The sequence below is a fragment of the Dromiciops gliroides genome, chromosome 3, assembly GCF_019393635.1.
Source record: "Dromiciops gliroides isolate mDroGli1 chromosome 3, mDroGli1.pri, whole genome shotgun sequence".
Lineage (NCBI taxonomy): Eukaryota > Metazoa > Chordata > Mammalia > Microbiotheria > Microbiotheriidae > Dromiciops > Dromiciops gliroides.
The window spans coordinates 260,268,579-260,294,434 of NC_057863.1; the positions used below are offsets into that span (position 1 = coordinate 260,268,579).

The following is a 25,856-nucleotide window of genomic DNA, read 5'->3' on the forward strand; positions in this document are numbered from 1 at the left end:
CATAAGATCAAAAGTGGAAGGAATGTGAAAGTTGTCTTAAGAAAAAAAAGGAAAAGAAAAGAAAGAATTTTGTTGACAGAGATACAAGAGGGTAAAAGTAAAGAAGGGTTAGCAAATTAGGAACTCTAGAGGGGTTGGACTGAGGTGGAATAAATATGAGGGAGTGATAGCAAGGAAGCCGGTTTTGACACAGGCAACTAACAACTCTGAATCACAAGATTTAGGAGAGGAAGAAATGGGAGTTAACTAGTTATTGGATTAGTATATAATAACATTTAACTAGGGTCCCACCCCTCGAAGGTCCTGTGATGATAAAGAGCAATATTGGTTCTCCTTCAAGAGCCACTGAATACAGGATAGAATACGGTTATCAGGGTCCCTACAACTTGATGGCCAAATGTGTAAGGCTTTTGTCCTGATCTGAGTATTAGAAGCCTAATTATTGACTCTGGTCTTGCAGGTGAAAGGCATTATCTCCAAAGTGGCAGGTAACAGCTTGTTATTTCTCATATTATGTTTTGTAACTATATCTTCAGGAAATAAGAATGTCATTCCCATCAAGGAAACACTCCAGAAGCTGGGATTCAAGGGCACCAAATGAGAAGAATCAGCAGAAATATACAGCCTAGCTCACTAACTACTCCAATAAAGACTGAAGAGGAGCAACAGACTTAGTAGTGACTGGGAAATACAAGAAGAAACCCACAGTGAGTCATTTTTCCAGGCCAGAGAAATAAGAATCACAGTGGAGGCAGTGGGGAGGGAGGTCTAGTAAAGAAGGCCAATTAACAGCCCTCTATGACATGGCCTAGATGGGAACCTGCAGCTACATACCCAGGACAGACAGAGAACACATGATAAATAGTTGTTCAGTTGTGTTCAACTCTTCATGACCCCTTTTGGGGTGTTCTTGGCAAAGATACTGGAGTAGTTTGCCATTTCCTTCTCCAGCTCATTTTACAGATGGGGAAATGAGGTTAAAAGGGTTAAGTAACTTGCTCAAAGTGACACAACTAGTGTCTGATGCCAGATTTGGTGATGAGGAAGATGTCTTCCTTACTCCAGGCCTGGCACTCTTATCCACCACACGCCATAGCTGCCTGAGATCCCTGGCCATTGCAGTTTTACTGCCTATTTCTCTGTATAATTAATTTAGTTTTTCCTTTTTAAGTATTTAGATCCTGCCATTTGGTATGAATCTTAAGCACTGGATATTAATTCATCTTCTATGGTACCTTTCAGCAAAATGTAGTTTCCTTTTAAATCCCTTTTAATTAACTATGCTTTTGCTGTTGCCTTATCTGAGGTCATGATTACTACCCCATCTTTTAATTTCAGCTGAAGCACATTATATTTTGTTCCAGGTACTTATTTTGGCTGCATGTAGCTTTCTGTTTCAAGTGCATTTCTTGTAAACATTTTTCGATTCTAGCTTCTAATCTGATCTATGCTCTTGTTTTGTGGGTGAGTTCTTTCCATTGACATTCACAAAAATCACTGCAATTCCCTAAATCCTCTTCTTTTTGTACTGTTTGCTTTCCACTCTCTTTATAAAGAAGGCAGAATGTACTCTGTTCCAGTGCAGTTTATTTCTCTTCCCTTGCCTCTCTTTCCCCCCTTACTCCTATCCCTCTCCCTGAAACCTACCCTTAGTCAAATTATCCTTTTTCTTATATTAAATCTTTCTTCAAGATCCACCCTCCTTTGAGTGTGTTTTGCTTAGCACGAATCCCTCTTAATTCCCTGTCTCTCCTCTTTTCTGCCTATTTTCCTGTTGTGGTCCTATACTCATGTGTGTGTATGCCTTCTTCCCTATGACCAGAACAGACGAAAGTGAGGTTCAAGTGTTGCCTGCCCCCACCCCTTCATGTTTGTATAGACTTTTACTTGTGCACCTGAATTATAAGATAATTTCCCCATCCTTCCTCTTCTTCCCCCATGCCAGGGTATTTTTTCCCCTTCACTTTTCATTTTTTTTTTAAGATCAGCAAAACATAACAAAACCACTCCCAAGAGCTATGTATCATTAAATTCCCTCGAAAGGCCTTGATAATAAGGTCTGAGGGGACATGTGTATTATTTTCCCCTATTACAATGTAAACAGTTCTTTATGGTTGTTTGTTCTTGTTTACCTTCTTATACTTCTCTTAACTCTGGTGTTTGAATTTCAAAGTTTCTATAAAGTTCTAGTCTTTTCATCAAAAATGCTTAGAAATCTTCTAATTAAAGGGTTTTTGTTTTTTTACCAACTAAGGATTATACTCAGTTTCTCTTGGTTGTTGTCCTGTATTGCTTGCCTTTTGTATTTCAAGCTCTCTATTCCTGGGAGTTTTTGTTTTTGTGATACTTTCAGGAGGTGACCAGTTGATTCTTTATATTTTCACTTTAGCCTCAGGTTCTAAGAGATGAGGACTTTAAAAAAATAAAATGAATTCCTGAAATAAGATTTTTTTTTCATCCTGGCTTTCAGGTAGTCCAGTGGCACTTGAATCATCTCTCCTTCAGGTATTTTTAAAAGTTGTTTTTTGGTATAAGATACATTCTCTGAGCTCTCTCTTTTTTAAGTTTGTGCCATATTAATTTTTAGAAAGTTTATTTCTTGGGTAAGGTTTTGTACCTCTTGTTCCAAGTTGTGAATTCTCTTTCCAATTCTTTCCATGAATCTCATTTCTTTTTCCCATCAAGGCTCACTTGATTTAAAAAATAATTTTAAAACTTAAAAAAAAATCCACAAAAACTCTTGCTTCATCTTCTCCAATAATTCTAATTGAACTTATGCCAAGCTGTTTTTTCTTTATGGCTTCTCTTATGGATGTCTTGGAGTCATTCTATTCTTCTGGGTCTTGCACGTCCCTGTCACGTTAATAGTTTTTTATACTGGAATCCTTTTTTGTTTGTTCAGCATACAGCCTTTATTCTGATTTTGGATTTTGTTAGGGCTCCATTCTTCTCAGTTCTGAAGGAAATGGCTGGACCATGCTTAGTCCTGTTTTATATCACCTGGAGTCACTGCTATCTGAAGGGAGCATCATTGCCCCCCAAAAATACAGCATTCAAATTCGATATCATTCCAGTTCAGGCTGGGAATCTGCAAGCTTTCTGAAGGCAATCTGTGAATTCCAATCCAATCTGTTGCCAAGGCCTATTAGTTTGACCTGTAACATCTCTTAAATACATCCTCTTCTCTCTGACACTCATCACACTAGTGCAGGCCTTCATCTCCTCATACCTGGACTACTGAAGTAGCCTGATAGTTGGTCTCTGTGCCTCATCTCTCCCTACTCCAATCCACTCTCAACTTATTGCTAAAGTAATTTTCCTAAAATATGGGTCCAACCAAGTTACCTTCCTCCTTAAAACACACACACACACACACACACACACACACACACACACACACATTCTTTCTCTCTTTCTCTCTCTCTCTCTCTCAACAAACTCCAGTGGCTTCTTATAACTTTTAGGATCAAATATAAAATCCTCTGTTTGGCATTCAAAGCCCTTCATAACCTACCCCCCTAATGTCCCACCCCCAGCTCCCAACACTTTTCTACTGTCTTACATCTTATACCCACCCCACTGCTACCTGATGTCCTATTTGACCCTGTGACACTGGTCTTCTTACTGTGCCCTGAACCAGACATTCCACCTTTTCACTCTGGACATTTTCACTGCATGGAATGCTCTACTTTCTCATCTCTACTTCCTGACTTCTCTGATTTTCTTCAAGTTCCAGTTAAAATCTCACCTTCTACAAGAAACCTTTTCTAATCCCTCCTAATTCTAGTACCTTCCCTCCATTCATTTATTTATTTTGGCGGGACAATGAGGGTTAAGTGACTTGCCCAGGGTCACACAGCTAGTAAGTGTCAAGGGTCTGAGGGTGGATGTGAACTCCAGTCCTCCTGAGTCCAGGGCCAGTGTTTTATCCAGTGCACCCTCTATTGATTTTTAGCAATTTATCCAGTACATAGCTTGTTTGTACATAGTTGTTTGCATATTGTCACCCACCCCTCCCCCATGCTCCCCAGACCATGAACTCCTTGAGGGAAGAACCTTTATTGCCTTTCTTTGTATCCTTAGTGATTAGCACAGTGTAGGAACATAGTAGGAACTTACTGTTTAATAAACTCCTGACTGGATTCTTTTGATTGATACTTTTTTGCATATGTTCCTAAGTTCTGGGCAGTTTTCTTCTATTACTTCTTGCAATATGTATAGTGTTATGGTTTTCTGACTTGTGTTCTTCTGAAAGACTTCTAGTCCTCTATAGTTTCCTCTATTCTGTCTTTGATATTAAGCAGGGAGATCATGCTTTTTTTTTTTTTAATGTTTTTTGCTTTTCTTATGGTCCTTTCACTGCTCTGTATTTGCATTGCCAGTTTTCCTCTCTCTTGTTTCTTTGGTGAGACTTGCCACTGTAGATTGAACTTTTTCTACTCTAATTACTTCTGCTCTTACCATTCTTATTTTTCCTTTAAATTCAGGAACACCCTTCTACGGTTCCATGCTCTCTTGGGAATCCAGTGACCTCTGCTCCATTAGTTGTTGATTCATTTTGCTTCAATACTTATTCAAAGATGCCTGAACTCTTCTACTTAGTCTGGAGATTATATTTCCTTTCCTATTGGTTTATCTGCTCACGCTCAACTTCTTTGAGTTGTTTCCTTCCTGAAATCTTTGATAATTGCAGTTTTTTCCCCATTTCTCACTTTTAAACTCCCTTCCCTATGATGATGATTGCCCTATGGGCTGGATTTCAGAATGTCTGCTTCCTCCCAAACTGGATAATCTACAGCTCATGAGCTTGTCTCTTTCCCAAGTGACTTCTGGGGGGAAAGAACTAGCTCAGGTGGATGCTGAGCTCTTTCCCTCAGGCTTAGTGGAGTGGCATCTACTACCCCCCCCCACACACTTCCTGCCCCTTCAATCAAACAGTTATTGAGGACCCATTATGTGCCAGGCACTGTGTTAAGTTATAGGTAAACAACAACAACAACAACAACAACAACAACAACAACAACAAAAGGGTATAAGATGGTCCCTGACCTCAAGGGGGCTACAATCTAACGATGGAAGACAACACATGAAAAAGAAGCTGAAAAATGTGTGTGGGAGTATCTAGCAGAGGGCATGATAAAGTGCAGCAGTAAGGGTAGAAAATAATCTGGGGTGTTAGAGTTAAATTCATCTTTCTGAATGATGAGTTGCTAGAGATCATGAAAGCCAAGAGATCAGCTGGGTTGGAAATGATGAGGTGAATTCCCTGGGTGCCCTCCTTAAATGCCAGATCTAGGAGGAGCTCTTCAACCTCCTCTACCTTCAATCAGAGGAAGGGCAAAGCCCCAGGGGCAGCGGGTGCTGAGGCAGTGTGAGTTTCAGAGTTAATTTCAACTTGAAAGATGATGACTTGGGGCAGCTAGGTAGCACAATGGACAGAGCACCGGCCCTGAAGTCAAGAGAACCTGAGTTCAAATCTGGCCTCAGACACTTGACGCTTACTAGTTGTGTGACCCTGGGCAAGTCACTTAACCCCAATTGCCTCACACCTGCCCCCCCCCACAAAAGGATAGATGATTTACTGGAGATCATGAAACCTAGATCACTCAGGGGGAACTGGTTACTAAATTCTCCAGACCAGTGCTCCAGAACCCACCATACTGTTATTGCAGCCTCAGAAAAGTTCTGCCATTTGGAACTTATATCTCTTTCACATGGGGAGTTCAGGGAGGATGGATGTAGGGGTGCAAAGTTGAATTCTGTCACAAAAGTATATGTGTGTCCTGCCTTTCCTATCCTGTTCCCCCTGTTCCTCTATTCTATGGCTAAGCTCTGTTTAGCAAAAAGTGCTGTCTACCTACAGAGAGAGAGGTGAGTAACTCAGGGTGCACACTAACACATATTTTTGGATGCAACAAACGTGGATTAATTTTGATTTCCTATGCTAATTTTTATAAGTACTGAGTTTTTCTTTTTTTTTTTATGTGGGTGAAACTTGGGGGTGGAGGAGGAAGCTAGAGAAAACTGCCAAAATAAAAAAAAAAAGGAATAGAAGAAGTCAATTGAAGCATTTAAAATGCATTGGAGAGAACAAAGAATTTCAGAAGAATTTTAGCCTTGAAAAAAACAAGCTAAGTTTATTACATATTTTAAAAAACAAACAAACTCTCTCTAGAGAGAAGATCGTGCTTTCAATACACTTTTTTCTGTTCTACTTTATGTATTTTTTGGAGTATTTGTTTATAAAATATTTTGGTGTGTTTGCAAAGTTCAGAACAAAAAAATTTAAACTGACAATACTTATAGTAAATGAGGAAATATAAAAAGTAGATGTTGTTATATGACCATTGTGTCAGTCCTAATAATATTAGGAAATCATTCATTTGTTTAAAAAGGAAATACTCATCTAACATCTAAAACAGTGCCTGACACATAGGAGGTGCTTAATAAATGCTTGTTAAGTAAACGAAAGCCACTCCCTTAAAATAAAAGCTTACTGGCTATTAAATAAGTTGCCATCATTTTTCAAGGGAAAAAAATGGGAATGTTGTTGAATTCTACATGAGAACATTTTAGAGCTATTGGAGACCTTAGAAGTTATTTTACAGAAGTGCAAATGAAAGCCATGAAATGTTAAACGACTTGTCCAAAGTCCTACAACTTTAGTAAAGAGGTAGGAGGATGGCAATTTAGGTTTGATGAATTTCACTTCAATTAATTTTCTGTGATAAAGTATTTTTAAACAATGAAAAAACAATATATTTTCTCTCTGGAAGCTGTATGAGATAATATATGTAAAGTGCCTTGCAAATCTTACTGAACTATGTAAACATTAGCTACTGCCAGAGACTGAAGGGAAAGAGGAATTGAGAGATTCTCTTTTGTTTTAAAGTAAAATTTTATTATTCTGCATTCCAGATTCTATTTTGTTTATACAACAGAAACTCCTATCCCATTTGTTAATTTTTGAGATCATATATGTATAAGCCAATATGTATGGATATATGGCAAAAATATATATTATGTATAATATGATAGAAATAGAAACAAAGAATAAGAGAAACAACAACAAAAATTTAGATGGTCAGCCAGAATGTTATACTGTAATCTATTAAAAGGCCTAGTAGAAAGACTCCAGTGCTTTGGGTAAATCATGTATGTGTGTGTGTGTGTGTGTGTGTGTGTGTGTGTGTGTGTGTGTGTGTGTGTGTGTATATATATATATATATATATATATAGTAGAGGCAAATAATGAGGATTGAAGGAGTTGTGGTCCACATTGATGATATCCTTTCTTTTTTTTTTTTTGGTGAGGCAATTGGGGTTAAGTGACTTGCCCACGGTCACACAGCTAGTAAGTGTTAAGTGTCTGAGGCCAGATTTGAACTCAGGTCCTCCTGAATCCAGGGCCAGTGCTCTATCCACTGCACCACCTAGCTGCCTGATGATATCCTTTCAAAGACTCTTTTTTGCAAGTAATTTTTCATTACATAACTGATCCAAGAGAGAGTCCATCCTCAGCAATGTGGATATACTGTGAGAAGGGGAATTTAAGATCTCTACTCCCCAAATCTATTTTAACTCATTCTCAGCCCCAAAAGAAACATTAACATTTTTAACAGGAGCCTTCATTTTTCTATACTAAAGACACCCAATTTAAAAAAATCATTCAGTATACTTTCATGTCTAATTAGCTAAAAGTGAAATGCTAATGAAGACTAAGTCAAATGTTTGATGTTAATAGGCTATTTAACCCTTTGATCCAGCAATACCACTACTAGGTCTGTATCCCAAAGAGATCATAAATAAGGGAAAAGGACCTACATGTATAAAAATATTTGTAGCAGCTCTTTTTGTGGTAGCAAAAAATTGGAAATTGACACAATGTCCACCAATTGGGGAATGGCTGAACAAGTTGTGATATATGATGGTGATGGAATACTCTAGTGTTATAAGAAATAAGGAGCAGGTAGATTTCAGAAAAATCTGGAAACATGTCTGATGCAAACTGAAGTAAACAAATAGGAGAACATTGTACACAGTAACAGCAACATTGTGCAATGAATAGCTATGATTGACTTAGCTCTTCTCAGAAATACAATGATCCAAGACAATTAAAAAAAATTCATGATGGAAAATGCTATCCACATTCAGAGAAAGAACTGATGGAGTCTGAATGCAGATTGAAGCATGCTATTTTCACTTTTTTTTTCTTTTGTAAACTATTTCTTTCCACAACATGACTAATATGGAAATAGGTCTTACATGATTGCATACATGTATGTATGTGTGTATATTTGTATGCATGTGTATACGCACACATATAATACATATACACACACACATAACAAATTGCCTACTGTCATAGGGAAAGAGAAGAGAGAAAATTTGGAACTCAACATTTTATAAAAAACGAATGCTAAAAATTGTCTTTATATGTAACCAGAAAAAATATGTAGCTGGAAAAAAAAAACCTTTGAAAATAGGCTATTTGCATGTTCATCCATGGTGAAAGATTATACCCCTAATTCTTACCAGTAAAGTTTTGTGGAGTTCCATTAGACAAAAAAGCAAATGAACAAAAGATTGTGGATGGTTGACTAAAAAGATCCATACCACTTCTGGGAAAATCACATATTACTGTTTATTGATAGTTCAGCATGCTATATGGCTGTTATCAATTTAACATGTCTCACCACAAGTAATTAAATTTTCTATTAAAAGAATTTCCCTATATTAACTCAATTCCAAATTTATAATTGTAAGGGCCTAAAATTCTAGCTGTGATGTCTAAAATCTAATGAGTGGTCGCCTTAAATTAGAAAATGTATAGCACCAATCTTTGGGCATTAAGTATTTATTAAAGTATATTAGGGGTTAGTAAAGAGAAACACATGGATAAAGTATCCCTATTCTGCCTGTCCCTGCATCGTCTGCCGCCAAGCTAAGGTCCCGCAAATGAAAGGGCCGCTCCACAGCAGTTTCTCCCAGAACCTCTTGTGAAACAGGAAACAGGGCCATCCCCCCCCCCCCCTGCCACACACACACACACACACACACACACACACACACACACACACACACACAGCTCCAAGCTAATTGGCTGGTAACTCTGATTGACAGTTCCCATGGGTGGGAGACATCACTTCCGGGTGCTAAAGTCACATGCTTTCTTTTCATGGCCAGAACTCACAATGTCCCTCCCAGCAGGAGGTGTCATTCCAATTCTCACATAATTGAAGCAATGAGCAATTTAATTCACTCTAAATTAATTCACTTTACATATAATTTTGTCAGACTATTATCTATTTTGTATTGCGACATTTCAGCAAGATTATATATAAAGTGAATGTTTTCTGTCTTCCTCTGACATGGAAAAGAGCCTCAGTTCTTAAAGGCTATGGGTCAGCAGACCATCAACTCAGGCTCATAGTGCTACCAATCTGGAAAGACTTCAATTATGAGCCAAGTGATAGACTGACTATACCTGAGGAAGAGCTTAACATAGGACAGTCTCATGACCAAATAATTGGGCCACTACATAATTAATTCTTGTGGCCAAAGCAATAAACCCTTTACTACGGAGAAATTTGGCTTGGCTTGTAACAATAGAGGGAATACCTAATGAAGAAAGTCATGTATCCTTGAAGCATTAATAATAAACTGTTGCCTTTTTTATAAAGCAAAGATTATTTGTATAGTCCTCATGGCTCTTTCTAGTCTTCTTCTCATCATGCCGCTGGCACTAAAGAGTTCACCCTCATCTCCCTTCACAATCTGCTCCTGGGACCTCCTGCTCTAAAAAGGGGATTTTCAACCTATCTTCCCTAGAAGCAGGCCTCCACACCAAATCCCAGCTATCTCAATACCACCTTTTACCCTTCCTCCTTAATTAGAATGTAAGTTCTGTGTGGGCAGGGACTCTCTTGATTTCCTGTATTCATATCAAAGTGCCTGGCACATAATAGCTGCTTCTAATTAATGTTTATCTCTCTTTACATTCAGTTCCAGGATGAGAAAAGAACTAAGCCTAGAGGGCAAATTTGGCTTATCAAGCTGTTTTCTGCTTAATTCTGGATAAAATATATCAAAAATCAAAGTTGTTCATTCAACTAATCAAAGATTTATTGAAGACCCATTCTAGGTCAGGCACTAAACTATTTGCTGTATCCTGAGCATACTTATAGCATCTTCTAATTGTCCTTGTTGTGTCAACTTTGACAGAAAAACTGAAAGCCTCAGACGAATTCTTGTACGGAAAGCAGGTCCATTTATAGCTAAGGCAGCTGTTTGCTTGCTGTCAAACCCTATGTTACTGGGAGAAATAAATCTTTTACCACATGTGTATCTGACAACACTATCAATATGAGTTTGTGAGCAAACAGAAAAGAGATTTACATCTGCAAGAATTCAATTTGGTTTTCACTTCAGACAGAGCTGTACAGGGTACATCTAAATTTCTGTACTACAGTAACACAACAGCTTTAAAAGTGGTACAGACCAAAAGTATAAAGGGAGAATTAACTGATGAGAGTCTCTTCTTTCCCATCTCCAATCAACTGTGGAAAAACAATGAATCTGGAGTCAGAAGATCTGAGTTCATGGCTTTACTACCAGTGAGACTTTGGATTAGTCACTTGATTTCTCATCACTTGATTTCTCTAAGACTGTTTATTCACGGGGGAAATAATAATAGTTGTACTACTTATCTGATAGATTTTTGTGAAGATAAACTGAGAATGTATATAAAGCATCTTTTCACCAGAAACTACTGAATTAATAGTTACATGAAGGATAAAAATAACTTGCTCTTATAAATTTAAAATAAATGTAAAAATGAAAATATTTTGCTTACTTCAAAACATGTCTGATTCCAGTGGTAGCATGGTGTACTGCCACTGCACTGGATTATCATTCAGAAGCCTTCGGTTCAAATTGGGCTCTGCTTCTTAGACCTGACATTGGGCAAGTCATTTCAAGGTCTTAATGGTACTGATCTCTTAGAAATCTTTTCCTAACTGCTCTCTCTTAGTCTTTTGATAGCTCTTTCTCTATGTCATACCCACTAACCCTGGTGTACAAAGGCTGTGTCTTAGGCTCTCTTCCTCTTCTTGCTCAATCCCATTTCACTAAGTGATCTCATTAACTTCCAGAGGATCAATTATGTCCATGGGGGTGATTCCCAGATCCATATAGTCATCCCTGGTGTCTCTCTTCAGCTACAGACCCCATCACCAACTGCCTTTTGGATACCCTTGACTTCTCACTCTTATTTACCTCCAATATAGTCAATCCAGTGCCAAATCTTGTCATTTCTACCTTCAACACCACCTCTGGCATATCTCCTTTCTACTTGCATAGCCACTGCTGAAGTTCAGGCCCTCATTACTTCTGACCCTGGATTACTACAATAGCCCTCTGGTTGGTCTTTCTGCCTTTCCCAAGTCTCTCTCATTCCAACTTATGCTCCTACCGCTACAGTCCAGTTACACTGTTTGATGCTCCATGCCTGGGAGTGCTCTGCCTCCTCACTTCCAGATCCAAATATCCCTGACTTTTCCCCTCAAGTCCTATCTCCTGCAGGAAGCCTTCCTCTCCCTCCCCAACCCTCTGCTCCTAGTTCCTTCTATTCTCAGATTATCTTTCATCTCCTCTGCATATATCTTATATGTATCTAGCTGGATGTGGGTTTTTGGTTTGTTTGTTTGTTTTTCACTGGGGCAAAGAGAGTTAAGTGACTTGCCCAGGGTCACACAGCTAGTAAGTGTGAAGTGTTTGAGGCTAGATTTGAACTCAGGTCCTCTTAAATTCAGGGCTGGTGCTTTATCCACTGCACCACCTAGCTGCCCCTTCTAGCTGTTTAAATGATGCCCTACCCATCAGAATGAGCTCCTTTAGAATACAGATTGTTTTTGCTTTTCTTTGTACTTTGGTCTTAACACAGTGCCTGGGACACAGTAAGCGCTTAATAAATGCTTGTTGACTCACTTCACCTCTATTTCTGGTTACTTAAATCTCACATAAAAGGAAAAGGTTGGCTTATACCAGCCCAGGTACCCTTCTAGTTTTGTTACTATGATCCTAAAATCTAATGTCAAGCGCCTAACATAACAATGTCAGAGCCATAAGCATTAACACTGATAGTGCACTGATGCCAACATGAATAACAATAATCCAAATTATAACAATAGATCATTAATTTCCATGATACTAAAAGATCTCTCTTGTTCTTCAAGGGATTAAAATCAAGAAGATAAACAAGTTGAATGTTGTTTTCTATATATAAGTTTGGGGATTTTTTTATTATGTGAAAATGGATTTCCTATTTTTTAAAAATTGAAGTTCTTCATGATGGAAAACATTCTCCACATCCAGAAAAAAGAACTGTGGATTCTGAATGCAGATTGAACCATATTGTTTCTACTTTTGTTTTTGTATTTTTCTTTTTTGAGGTTTTCCCCTTGTGTTCTGATTCTTCTTTCACAGCATGACTAATGCAGAAATATATTTAATGTGATTGTACATATATAACCCATATCAGATTGCTTTCTGTCTTGGGGAGGGAGAAAAATTTGGAGCTAAAAATCTTATGAAAACAAATGTTGAAAACTATCTTTACATGTAACTGGAAATAATAAAATACTTTTATAATAAAAAAAATTGGGGGGCAGCTAGGTGGCACAGTGGATAAAGCACAAGCCCTGGATCCAGGAAGACCTGAGTTCAAATCCAGTCTCAAACACTTGATACTTACTAGCTGTGTGACCCTGGGCAAGTCACTTAACCCTCATTGCCCTACCCTGCCCCCCAAAAAATTGAAGTTCCACATTCTAATTAGCAATATATACAACATAACAAAGATTTCATCTGCAAATATCTCACATTTACAGCTTAATTTGAAAAAATCAATAGAATTATTTAGGCTGATATCAATTAGATATTTACTTAAGCAGATTTCTAAGTTACAATTACTATCTAGTTGCTAACAATTTTGAAACTACTTTTTTGATATTCACTTAAGAACTTAAAAGTTTTTTTAATTAACCTGTCAATACTAGCATATAATTAAAAGATAAGTAATCACACAAATTGATTTAGTACTTAACACTATAAAGGTTCTAGTCAATAAAACGGATAAAAACATTTAAGAAAATTACAAAGCTCTCACTTGTTGACCATCTTGATAGCTGTCTATATTTAATGTCTGTGTGGCCATCATGGTTAATGATGCTTTTATTATAAGGCATCAAATCATCTTAAATCAAAAGCAACTGTATTCTGGAAAAAAAAACAAGCACAAAGATATTAGTTAATAGTAATTTTAGAAATCCTTCCCTAGTTACCACCCAGATACCACATGATTTAAAAACAAATGTACTTCATTTGTCAGTAGAAATTCAGGAGACCAGATATAATATTATTCTTAAAGTCAATGACTTGCAACTTATTTAAAGAACGACTTTCTATAGAATCAGGGTTCTATATCTGTATTGTTTTGTTGTATTTCTAGAGAAGCTGACGTTCCTGCAAAGTATTGAGTAGTTTAGCTATTTCTACCCAGAGAGACTATGAAAATGTTTCATTCTTGTGGGAAACTCTGCTGCCTTTGGCAGAAAAATGGAAAGCACCTGGGAAAAAAAATTATTGTAATTAACTATCCACTTACATGCAACGTTTTACTCAGAATGTCTAAAAGCCTCCAATTGGCTCCTATGCATTTCACTTATCTGCCACCTTTGTATACATTCATCAGTTTTCTAATTTTGTGCTTTCCTCATTTTATTTTTTATTATCAAAAGATTATAAATCCTTCAGTTATATGAAGTTAGGATGAAGAGTTTGGCTCGTGGTCAAGTAAACAATAAGATGGTAGACTAGATACTTTTTCCTGTCCCCACTAATTCTCAAAACCCAACCTAAAAGAAATTATACATCTGATGAAGCAATTATAGGACAAAGAGAACCCCAACAAGGTAAAATCCTTATAAATTAACAAAGGAGAATATTAATCCTTAAGAGCTCACTCAGTATCACTCTCCCAGCAGACACAGTATCTGAGGGAAATACCAACCAGGATAAACTGACCTCCAGGCTTCTGTGAGTTGCCTACATTGGGTTGCTCTCCCATTTCACAGGCCTTGCCAACACTTCACCACAAGCAAACCCACAACTCATAACAAAAGGCAGATACTGATTCTGCCCACTCATTAGGGAGGATGGGGACAAAACATGCAGCCTTCTGCCTGGCATAGGCCTCTGTGGCCTCCCCCAACTATGAAAAAAGTGGCAAATGCCAATTCACCCCAGCTCTTGTTTGAATGAAATGATGAAAGCCAAGAGAGGAATGAAATAGGGCAAGGAAAGTCAACATCAGTGACCACACTGAACCTGAAGGAAAGGGACCTGAGAACTAGCTGGAGTTAGTCTTAAACCCCCAAAGGTTCTTAAGAGCAAGGGCCAACCTAATTATCTCATCACCTTCCATGAATTCAAAGATCATTTCCATACAGATGATTCCCAGATTAGCTCTAGTCTCACCTGAATTACCGGTCCCCATCACCAGCTGCCTTTTGAACGCAGTAAGCTGGTATTGCATAGGCGTTTCAAACATATGTCCAAGACAATACTATTTTCCCCCGGATTGTCCTCTCTTCTTTGCCTATTACTGTCAAGGGCTCCTTGTCACAGAGGCTCAAACCAAGGTTGCAAGCTCAAGCCCCAACTCTCTCTCAGCACTCATATCAAATCCAGTGCCAAATCTTGTCATTTCTGACTCCACCACCTCTGGTATGTCTCCTTTCCACTCACATAGTCACTGCTGAAGTTCAGGCCCTCATTACTTCTGACCCTGGATTACTACAATAGCCCTCTTTCTGCCTTTCCCAAGTCTCTCTCATTCCAATTTATGCTCCATTCAGCTACCAAAGTGGTTTTCTATGTAACATCCCACTCAATAAGCTCCAGTGGCAGTCTATTACTGCCAGGATTAAATATAAACTCCTCTCTGTAGCATTAAAAGTTGTTTATCATCTGCCCCTTCTTACATTTCTGGACTTCTTTCACTTTACTCCTCCCCCTCCAGGACTGCTACAGTCCAGTTACACTATTTGATGCTCCTTGCACATAACACTCTAACTTCCATCTCTGGGCATTTGCACTGGGGCTATTCCCCTATGCCTGGGAGTGCTCTGACTCCTCACTTCCAGATCCAAATATCCCTGACTTCTTCCCTCAAGTCCTATCTCCTGCAGGAAGCCTTTCCCTCCCTCCCCAACCCTCTGCTCCTAGTTCCTTCTATTCTCAGATTATCTTTCATCTCTTATGTATATATCTTATATGTATCTAGCTGTTTAAATGACGCCTTACCCATCAGAATGAGCTCCTTTAGAACACAGATTGTTTTTGCCTTTCTTTGTACTTTGGTCTTAACACAGTGCCTGGGGTACAGTAAGTGCTTAATAAATGCTTGTTGACTCATCTTATCTTGCTTTCTGGGACTTAAATTTCCTATACAAGAAAAGGTTGGTCTACACCAATCAATAAGCATTTATAAAATGACTGCTATGTGCCAGGCATATGTTAAAGACTGGGGTTAAAAAGAAAGACAAAAGACAATCTCTATTCTAAAGGAGTTCACGATTTAATGTGGGAGATAATATGCAAACAACTATGTGCAATCAAGCGAAATACAAAATAAACTGGAAATAAACAATAAATGGAAAACACCATCAGTAAGAGGAATTGGAAAAGGTTCCCTCTAGTGGAGTTTTAGCTGGGATTTAGGGAAGCCAGGAGGCAGGAATGAGGAAGGAGCTCATTCCAGGCAGGGAACAGCCAGTGAAAGTGTCAGAGTTGTGAAATAGAGCCAGTATCACCAGATGGAAGAGCATGGGGTAGGGGTGGGAGGGAATTGAGGGAAGATGTAAGAAGCCTGAAAAAGTAGGAGGGGGAGGGTTAGGTTATGAAGGTCTTTGAACACCAGAGGATTTTGTATTTGATACTGGAGATGACAGGGAGATACTGGGGTCTACTGAGTGGAGGTGTGACACAGTAGGACCTGCATTTAAAAAAAATAACTTTTGTAGCCCAATGGAAGATAGACTGGAGTGGGAAGAGACTTTTGGCAGACAGACCAATCAGTAGGCTAGTGCAATAGTCCTGAAAAGAAGAGATAAGGGCCTGTAGCAGAACATACTAATACTGCCAACCTAAGGTTCCTTTTAGTTTTATATCTATGTTCCTATGATCCAACGTCAAGCACATAAGATACAATATCAGAACCATAAGCTTTAATACTGATGCAACATTAGTATCAATATGAATGACAATACCTGAATCTTACTCAAATGCAGACTATAACAGAAAATACATTCCCTACTAGCCAAAGTACCTGGTTTAATAAATGCTTGTTAATTGACAAAGGCCAGTGAAGGCTGAGACCATCAGTGTGGGGGAAGGCTGAGGCAACATTGCAGTCCAGACTCAGGGGTGCAGTCAACAGCACAGGAAGAAGAGTCAAAAAGTGAGTAAAATAGAAATATGAAGAAAAAAGGCTGAAACATTAAAGATTTCAAAAGGAAGAAAACTCACAGAACACAAATAAATCAACAGAGAGGATCCTAAAACTAGAAGGAAGCATGAAGTCCAAATGCTCAAAGAGATTAGAAGCTCTCTACAAATGTTCTAAGACAAAGGAAAGAAAGTCAACCAATGTCTGATGAAACACAAAATCCTCTGGAATCCCAAGAAAACATGGGATATCAATAAGAAATTCCAAAATAGTGCAAAAGAAAAATGAAAGTCATAAGAAATTAGGAAGGAACAAATGTGAGAACTCAAATAACAAGATATTAAAAAATTAAATCTATGGTTTGAAGTTTCTGCAAAGAAATAACTGAAAATATTAAAAATTAACAATTGAGAAACAAAATGCGATAACATGAAAAGAAACGGGCAATTTTTATTATATAAAATTAAAAGTTTCTGCACAAACAAAATGAATACTAAATTAAGGGAAGTAAGAAAAGTCTTCACAGAAAGTTTTTCTAAGTTCTCATTTCTAAGATACATAGGGAACTAATTCAAATTTATAAGAATAAAAGCCATTCCTCAACTGAAAAATGGTCAATGGATATGAATAGTTAGTTGTCAGAGAAAGAAATCCAAGTTATCCTTAGCCATATTTTTAAATGCTCTAAATTATTTAATGATTAGAGAAATGCCAATTAACATAACTCTGAGATTCTACCTCATATATCAGACTAAGTTGACAAAAAAAAGGAAAATGAGAAATTTTGGAGGTGAATGTGGGAAAATAGGCACATTAATGCACTATTCTTAAAACTATGAGAAGGTCTGGAAAGCAACTGTGAATTATACCCCAAAAGTTATTACCTTATGAATACCCTTTGACTCAGCCATAGTGCTACTAGGTCTATAACCCAAAGAAATGAAAGACCCATATATATGAAAATAATTATATCAGCTCTTTTCATTTTGGCCAAAACCAGAAACTGAGATTGTTCCTTAATTGGGGAATGGCTCAACAAGTAATGGTATATGAATATGATGGAATAATACTGTGCTCTAAGAAATCATGATGGGAATGGTTTCAGGGAAACCTGGGAAAACTTGTATGAATGGATGAAAAATGAAGTAAGGAAAACCAGGAGAACAATGTATGCAACAGCAACAATAATGGAAGAGACAACTGTGAAAGAATTAGGAATTCTGATCAACACAATAACCAATCACGATTCCAAAAGACTGATGATTAAACATGCTATCCACCTCCAGATAGAGGTGAGATCACCTCAGAGTACACAATGAAGCATTTTGTTTTGGTAGACATGTCAATGAAGTAATTTATTTTGCTTAACTACATACATCTGTAATGGATTTTATAGACTTTCTAAAAGGGTGGGGTAGGAGGAAATTAAAAGGAAGAGAATACGATATTGAAAATAAAATAGGGGGCAGCTAGATGGCGCAGTAGATAAAGCACTGGCCTTGGATTCAGGAGGAGCTGAGTTCAAAATTGGCCTCAAATATTTGACACTTAATAGCTGTGTGACCTTGGGCAAGTCACTTGACCCTCATCGCCCCAACAAAATAAATAAATAAATGAGTAAAAAGAAAAGAAAATTGAAGTAGAAAAAAATAAAGTTGGGGAAACAGAAGGAAAAAAAGAACACGTGATCTATAAAAACCAAAGCCACAGACCTTAAAGACAGGATTTATGAGACAACTTAAGGATCATAGACTTCCCTGAAGAATATGACTACTCAAAACCAAAAAAAGAAAAAATAAACCCCCAAACCAAAACCAAAATACTATCATACCAGGGGAAATATGGTAAAAGTGCTATGAACTTCTGAAAAAAAAAATAAATAAGGACTAAGGATGAGAGAGTAGGGTCTCAACCCAAAAGAAGGAATGGATCCTACTGAAAAGCACTCTCATGAGGAAAAGGTAAATAGCTAAAATAGGAGATATGGATTTTTCCTTAGGAAGAATTTAATAAATCAACAATTATTCATTAAGTTCCTACTATGTGCCACATACTACGGTACATGATGGGATACAAATACAATGGAAAATCTCAAGAAGCTTACATTCTTTTTTTTCTTTTTTTTGGGTGGGGCAATGAGGGTTAAATGACTTGCCCAGGGTCACACAGCTAGTAAGTGTCAAGTGTCTGAGGCTGGATTTGAACTCAAGTCTTCCTGAATCCAGGGCCGATGTTTTATCCACTACACAACCTAGCTGCCCCCAAGCTTACATTCTAATAGAGGAGACAAGGTCACATACAATTATATACAGGATAAACATAATAAAGTTAATTAAAGATCATTTGGAAGGAAGAACTACATGGAAAGTGGTTTATCTCCATGGACAATAATCCCACCTGAGGAGAAGGGAAATGTGAACTCTTAGGGATATTTGGTAATCAGAAGGATAGGATTTAGAGGCATGGATCTATAAAAGAAGAAAAATAAAAATGGAGAGGGGAGAGGGGAGAACTAGATTCCATGATTTGCAATACGAGATTAATTTCTACCATCATGTACTGCTTTGATCAACGTTTTTACTTCTCTCACAAATCGAGGTGTCTAAGAGTGAGGCACAGCAGGAAAAAAGGATAATGTGACAAGATACAGAAAGGCAATAACAAAGAACCTTGTCTTACAAGGAATTCAAAAGGGAACTCAAACCCAGTACCTTAAGAAAATTTAACTCCATGAGGATCACAAAAAGATTAAAGAAATAATAAACCACAAATCAGAGAATAAAATTTCAAAATAGAAAGGAAGAGAATTAAAGGTAAAAAACAAATTAAAGGAAGTCTTCTTAGAAAAAACTACAAATCATAAAAAATAGAAAAAGTTGGGGAGAGGAAGAAAGGGCATTAGTTCACTTAACTAAGAAGGGGAGGGTAAAGAATGAGGAAAATATAATTACATAAAAGAAGGAAAATTACAAATTAAGAAAATAATTGACACAACTGGGATTAAAGATTGAGAAAGAGTAAGAGCCTACTGGATTAGGCTTGCATTAAAGTCATTTAAGCAAAATTAATCGTAAGGACAAAGTAATAAAAGTGAAAGTAAAAACTTAAAAAATATATGTAAAACAGCAATAACAGAGACAAATAGAGGAAAATAAACTTAACTTTCATGGCTTTAAACATAAATGGGGGGGCAGCTAGGTGGCGCAGTGGATAGAGCATCGGCCCTGGAGTCAGGAGTACCTGAGTTCAAATCCGGCCTCAGACACTTAACAATTACTAGCTGTGTGACCCTGGGCAAGTCACTTAACCCCAATTGCCTCACTGAAAAAAAATGAAAAAAAAAAAAGATAAAAAAAAACAACATAAATGGGCCAAATAAACCAATAAAATAGAGTATACAAATATTAAGAAAACATGCTCCCCCCAACAAAGTACCAGTGTGCCTAGCTTCCCCACACCCCTTCAATGTCAATTATTTCCATCTTGCATCTTTGCCAATTTGCTTCATGAAGTGAAACCTCAGTGTTGTTTTGATTTATATTGTTATTAGTAGTGACTTGGCATATTCTTTTATGTGGTTGCTTTTACTGTTGTTGTTAAGTCATTTTTCAGTCATGCCTGACGACTCCATGACCCCTTTGGGGGTTTTCTTGGTGAAGATATTGGAGAGGTTTGCCATTTCCTTCTCCACCTCATTTTACAGATGAGGAAACTAAGGCAAACAACAGGGTTAAGTGACTTGCCCACAGTCATATAGCTAGTGTCTATCCACTGTGCCACCTAGCTGCCTATGAACACAAAATAGAAGATTTTATATTTGATCCTGGAAGTAACAAAGTCACTGGAGTTGACTGTGTAGGGGATGACATGGTCAGAACCATGCTTTCGGAAAATTATCTTGGCAGCTAAATAAAGGATGGAACAGAATAGGGAGAAACTTGAGATAGGGAAACTAACTAGTGGGGTATTATAGTAGTCTGGACATGAGATAATGAAGATCTGTACCACAGTGGTGGCAATGTCAGAGGAGAGGAGGGGATGTATATGAGATATATTATGAAGGTAAAATCAACAGGCCTTTACTTCAGATTGGATATGGAAGGAGAGAGAGAGGAAAGGAGGAAGTGACAGTGACAGAGAGATGCAGAGACAGAAACAGATAAACACACACACACACACACACACACACACACACATACACATACAGAGAGAGAGAGAGAGAGAGAGAGAGAGAGAGAGATCAAAGAAGATACCTAGGTTGTGAGCCTAGGTAACTGAGAGTATGGTGGTATCCTCAGCAGGAATAGAGAAGGAGAAAAGGTTTGAGGAGCAAAGATAAAGAGTTAAGTTTGGGGCACATGAGTTTAAGATGTCTACAGCACATCTAGTTGGAAATGTGTGTCTGGAGGCTAGGAGAGAGGTTAGGGCTGAATGAATAGATTTCAAATCATCAGCATAGAGATGACAATAGAATTCATGAAGCTGATAAGATCACCAAGTGAAACAGTATAGAGGGAGAAGAGAAGAGGGCCCAGAACAGAGTCCTGTGGGATACCCAAGGTGAGTGGCCATGACCTGGATGAAGTTTCAGCAAGTGAGACTGAGAAAGAACAGCTTAACAGGTAGGGCATGCAAGGATGGAGTATTGTCCTGAGAACGTAGAGACTCCAGAGTATCAAAAAAAGTGGTTGATATTGTCAAAGGCTTCAGAGAGGTCAAGAAGAATGAGGCTTGTAAAAAGGCCATTAGATTTGGCAATTAAGAGATTATTAATGACTTTGGGGAGTGTAGTTTTGGTTGAATTTTGAGGTCAGACACCAGACTGCAGAGAGTTAAGAATAAAGTAAAAAGAAAGTAAATGAAGGCACCAACTGTAGACAGCTTTTTCAAGAAGTTTGAACACAAAAGAGAAGAGAGATATAGGAGAGGTAGGTATGAATAGATCAAAGTAGGGGGAAGGCAAAGGATTTGAACTCAGGAAGATGAGTCTTCCTGACTTCAGGCCTGCACTCTATCTACTGCACCACCTAGCTACCCTGCATATACATACAGATACACATATATTTAAATACACATGTGTATTTGAATTCACACTATTTGAAATTATAAATGCACAAAATATAATAACTGGTTTCAGCTCAATGGAAATGTGCAGTGCAAATTCAAATAATGCAAATACTTCACAGGATTCCTAATGCTTACTAACCGGGAAATAGCTATAAATACTTGTAGACTGAAAAACTTTACCCATTATAATCTCTCAGCCTCCATTTTCTAATCCATAAAATGAAGATAAGAATCTAAATGGGCTCTAAATCTATTATTCTATACTTATCTGCATCTCAGTTTCCTTACTTGGAAAACGAAAGATTTGGACTTCTTTTTATGATGGTGATGTAAAGACCTTGGGAGAGGCTGGGGCCTAGTCCTAACCACTGGATTTCATTCATTACCTCCTGAAGGAAACTCCAAAGTGAAAGCATACACAAATGTCATAGCCAACGAAATTTTGAACGGAGAAGACACTAAGGCCTCATGCAGGAGATGATACTTGAGATTTCACTCAATCCATACCTACCACCTCATCAAAATCCTGGTAGCTGTTGTCTACCAACACTCAGGACAGTCCTCTTCTTTCCTCAAACAGTTCATTCAGTGCCTGGCTCATAGTCTTTCCTCCACAACTCCTGCCTTCATACTAGAGGACTTCAAAATACATACTGATCTTCCCTCAATCATCCTAGGTTCTGAACTTGCTCAATTCACAAACTCTGCTTCCTCTATCCCACCTCAGCCACACACAGAGTTGGTCATATTCTTGATCTTGAAATCATTCTAAAATGCACAAAGTCCATGTTCATGAACTCTGGAATTCTCTCATCTGATCACAGTCTATTTTCATTCCATTTCTCCATTTGCCTTAAAACCTGAAACTGGGGCAGCTAGGTGGCGCAGTGGATAGAGCACCGGCCCTGGAGTCAGGAGTACCTGGGTTCAAATCTGGCCTCAGACATTTAACACTTACTAGCTGTGTGACCCTGGACAAGTCACTTAACCTCAATTGCCTCACTAAAAAAAAACCAACAACAACAAAAAACCTGAAACTGTGTTCTTCATCCATACTGTAACCTCCATTCTTTTGGCCCTTTAATACTTTTCCAGGCCATCTCCCTTACCATACTCTCCTCCCATAACCATCTTGACCCCTTGGTGAATTAGTTCAACTCTACACTGTTCTCGATTCCCTTGCCTCTTATTGTATCATAGATCTTGCCCTCCCAAGTCTCAGCATGGATCATTCTCCCCATCTGCTGTCTTTATTCACAGACATGTGCTGCTGAATGAAGCTGGAGAAAATCATGAAATAATGTTGACTGGGTCCACTACAAATTTATGTTAAATAATTTCAACTGAATCCTCACTTACACAAAGCAAACCTTTGACACCTCCCTAATAAACTCATTATCCTACTCATCAAAGCACCTCTTCCAGACATTTTTCGCCCTTCATCTCACCAAAATATAAGGCCATTTGCCAAGACCTCTTTCTTCATATCACATATCACTCAGATGGCCTTATGTTCTGCTACCACCTCCTCCTTCACTCCTGTCTCACATAATGAGCTTCCCTTCTCCTTGCCAAGGGAAACCCTTCCACATGCATAACTGATCAGTTCCATTTGATCTAGAGGGAGCAAGGTGGCTCAGTAGATAGACCCTCAAATATTTAGAGCTGTGTGACTATAGGCATGTCACTTAACCTGTCTACCTCAGTTTCTACAACTGTATAATGGGGAAAATAATAACTCCTACTTCCCAGGCTTGTTTTGAATATCAAATGAAATAATACTTGTAAAGCACCTAGCATAGTTCCTGCCACATTTAATAAATGTTTGTTTCCTTCCATCCTTGTGCCTGCTGCAGACAGCCCCCATATCATCCTCATTCTTTCACCTAAATTCAATTTCTTCATGACTACTGGCTGCTTCCCTACTTCCTACAAATATGGCTGTGCTCCTCATCTTCAAAGAATTCTCACTTGATCCATCCATCTCTGCTAGCTATTATATCTCTTCCCTTTTGTAGCTAAACCCCTTGAGAAGGTCAGAGAGTGTTTCCATGTCCTTTCTTCTCACACTCTTCACTCTCTGCAGCCTGGCTTCTGATGCCATAATTCAACCAAAACTGCTCTTTCCAAAGTTACTAATAATCTTTTAATTGCCAAATGCAATGGCTTTTTCTCAATCCCCATCCTTTATGTCCTCCCTGCAGCTTTTGACTCTGCTGCTCACCCTCTTCCTTCTAGGTTTTCAGGACACCATTCTTGCCTAGTTTGTTTTTTCTTCCCCTACTTGACTGTTCCTTCTCAGCCTCCTTTGCTACAACTTCATCCAGGTCATGCTCTCTAACATTAGGTGTGCCAAAGGGCTCCACCCTGGGCCTTCTTCTCTTCCTCTCTACACCACTGCACATGGTAATCCTATCAGCTCCCATGGATTTAATCATCATCTCTATTTTGATCATTCTCAAATCTATTTATCCATCTCTAACTTCTCTAATGACTTCCATGCTCTCATTTCCAACTACTTAAGACACACTTCAAATTGAATGTACTACTTACTAGCTGTGTGACCCCAGGCAAGTCACTTAATCCTCATTGCCCCACCAAAAAAAATTTTTTTTAAAGCAAACTGAATGTCTTATAGATATCTTAAACTCAACATGTCCAAAATTCGACTTATTATCTTTGCCCCCCCCCAAAAAAATTCACTCCCTCTTCCTAACTTTCCTATTACTGTCATGAGTCACCCAGACTCATAATCTAGGTATCATCTTGAACTCGTCACTCTCTCATCTTCCATATACAATCTGTTGCCAAGGCCTATTAATTGTACCTTTATATTATCTTCCCTTTCACTCCTCTGACACCTCTTTGGTGCAGACCCTCATATCACACTTGGACCTTTGCAATAGCCTATGACTGTTTTAGCCAACTTTTCACAAGTCTCTCCCCACTCCAGTTGATCTTCCCCATAACTGCCAAAATAATCTTCAAAAAATTCAGGTCTGACCACGTCACCACATAATCAATTCCAGTGACTTCCTATCACCTCCAAGATCAAATACAAAACCTCCTGTTTGGTAAAGTCCTTCATAACCTGGTGGTTTTCAATTATTCCAGTCTTCTTAGACCTTATACCCCATCATGTATTCTTCAATCCAGACACTCTATCTTCTGACTCTAGCCATTTTCACTAGCTGTTCTTCATGACCAGAATGCTCTCAATCCTCATCTCTTCCTCCTGGCTCCCCTAGCTTCCTTTAAGTCCCAGTTAAAATCCCACAGAGCACAAGTAGCATTTCCTGATCCCCCCTTAATGCTAAGTGCCTTGCCCTTGTGAATTATTTCCAATCTATCTTGCATATAGTTCATACATAGTTGTTTACAAATCATCTACCCTATTAGACTGTGAGTTCCTTGAGAGAAAGGACTATCTTTTGCCTTTCTTTGTTTCCCCAGTACTTAGCACAGTGTATGGCACATACTGACCAAAATCCAGAGACACCAAGTAAAAGAAAAGATACTGCAAAAAGCCAGTAACAAAGGGTTCAAGTACCAAGGAACACAGGGAGGATCACAAAGAATATGCTGCAGCTATTATATGAGAGAAAATTTTAGAATATCATACACTAAAAGGAAAAGGAAAAAGGCTTAAAGTCAAGAATAACTTACCCTACAAAATATAGCTAATCATACAAAGTAAAAAAATGGACCTCTAGCAGAACAGAGGACTTTGAAGCACTCCTGATGAGAAGCCTTAAGCTGAGTAGAATCTTTCAAATGCAAACACAGGAAACCTAGAACAGCAAACACATTCAAACAATTAGAAGGAGCTAAATGATGAAATGTTTATATTCTAATACAGAAAATACAAGTGTCTTTTCAAAATCCCAATTATCTTTAGGGTCACAGAGAGATTAAATTAAAAAGAACACAGAGCCTAGGGGTGGTTCTTTTCTAGATTATAAATTTTAAGAAAAAAAAGAAAATGGAAGAAATAAGGAATAGTTTAGGGAAGAAATGAGGAAGAAGGGGAGGGGCGGTACTTAACAGTTTTACATAGTTAGGAGGCAAGAGAAGAGTATGCAAACCAGGAAGAAGGGGGAAGGGGAGGGAATCTCATGAATCTCAGTCTTACCTGAATCAGGTAAAAGAGGGTTAGATAGAGAAACAGAATTGGATGTAGAAATGCATTAAACCCAACATGGAAACACACAGGGACAGACAGGGTAGTCAGAGAAAGCATAATAATATGGAAAAGTTTAACTTTAGTGGATTGATGAAA

The 25,856-nt window shown here is 38.2% G+C and overlaps 1 protein-coding gene across 3 annotated transcripts in view; it reads right to left on the reverse strand.

Annotated features, from left to right (window-relative positions):
- Positions 1-25,856, reverse strand: part of PKNOX1 (PBX/knotted 1 homeobox 1) — a 168,560-nt gene that overhangs the window by 65,342 nt on the left and 77,362 nt on the right. Inside the window, exons 2-3 of one of the 3 annotated variants that reach the window (XM_043992727.1) lie at positions 25,244-25,368; positions 13,169-13,278 (exon numbers count right to left, since the gene is read on the reverse strand). The exons of 1 other annotated variant lie outside the window; for it this stretch is intronic. In XM_043992727.1, coding sequence (XP_043848662.1) covers positions 13,169-13,219 — 51 coding nt within the window. In that variant the 5' untranslated portion in view covers positions 13,220-13,278; positions 25,244-25,368. The remainder of the gene's footprint in view (positions 1-13,168; positions 13,279-25,243; positions 25,369-25,856) is intronic. One more of the 3 variants, XM_043992728.1, reaches the window with a different exon arrangement.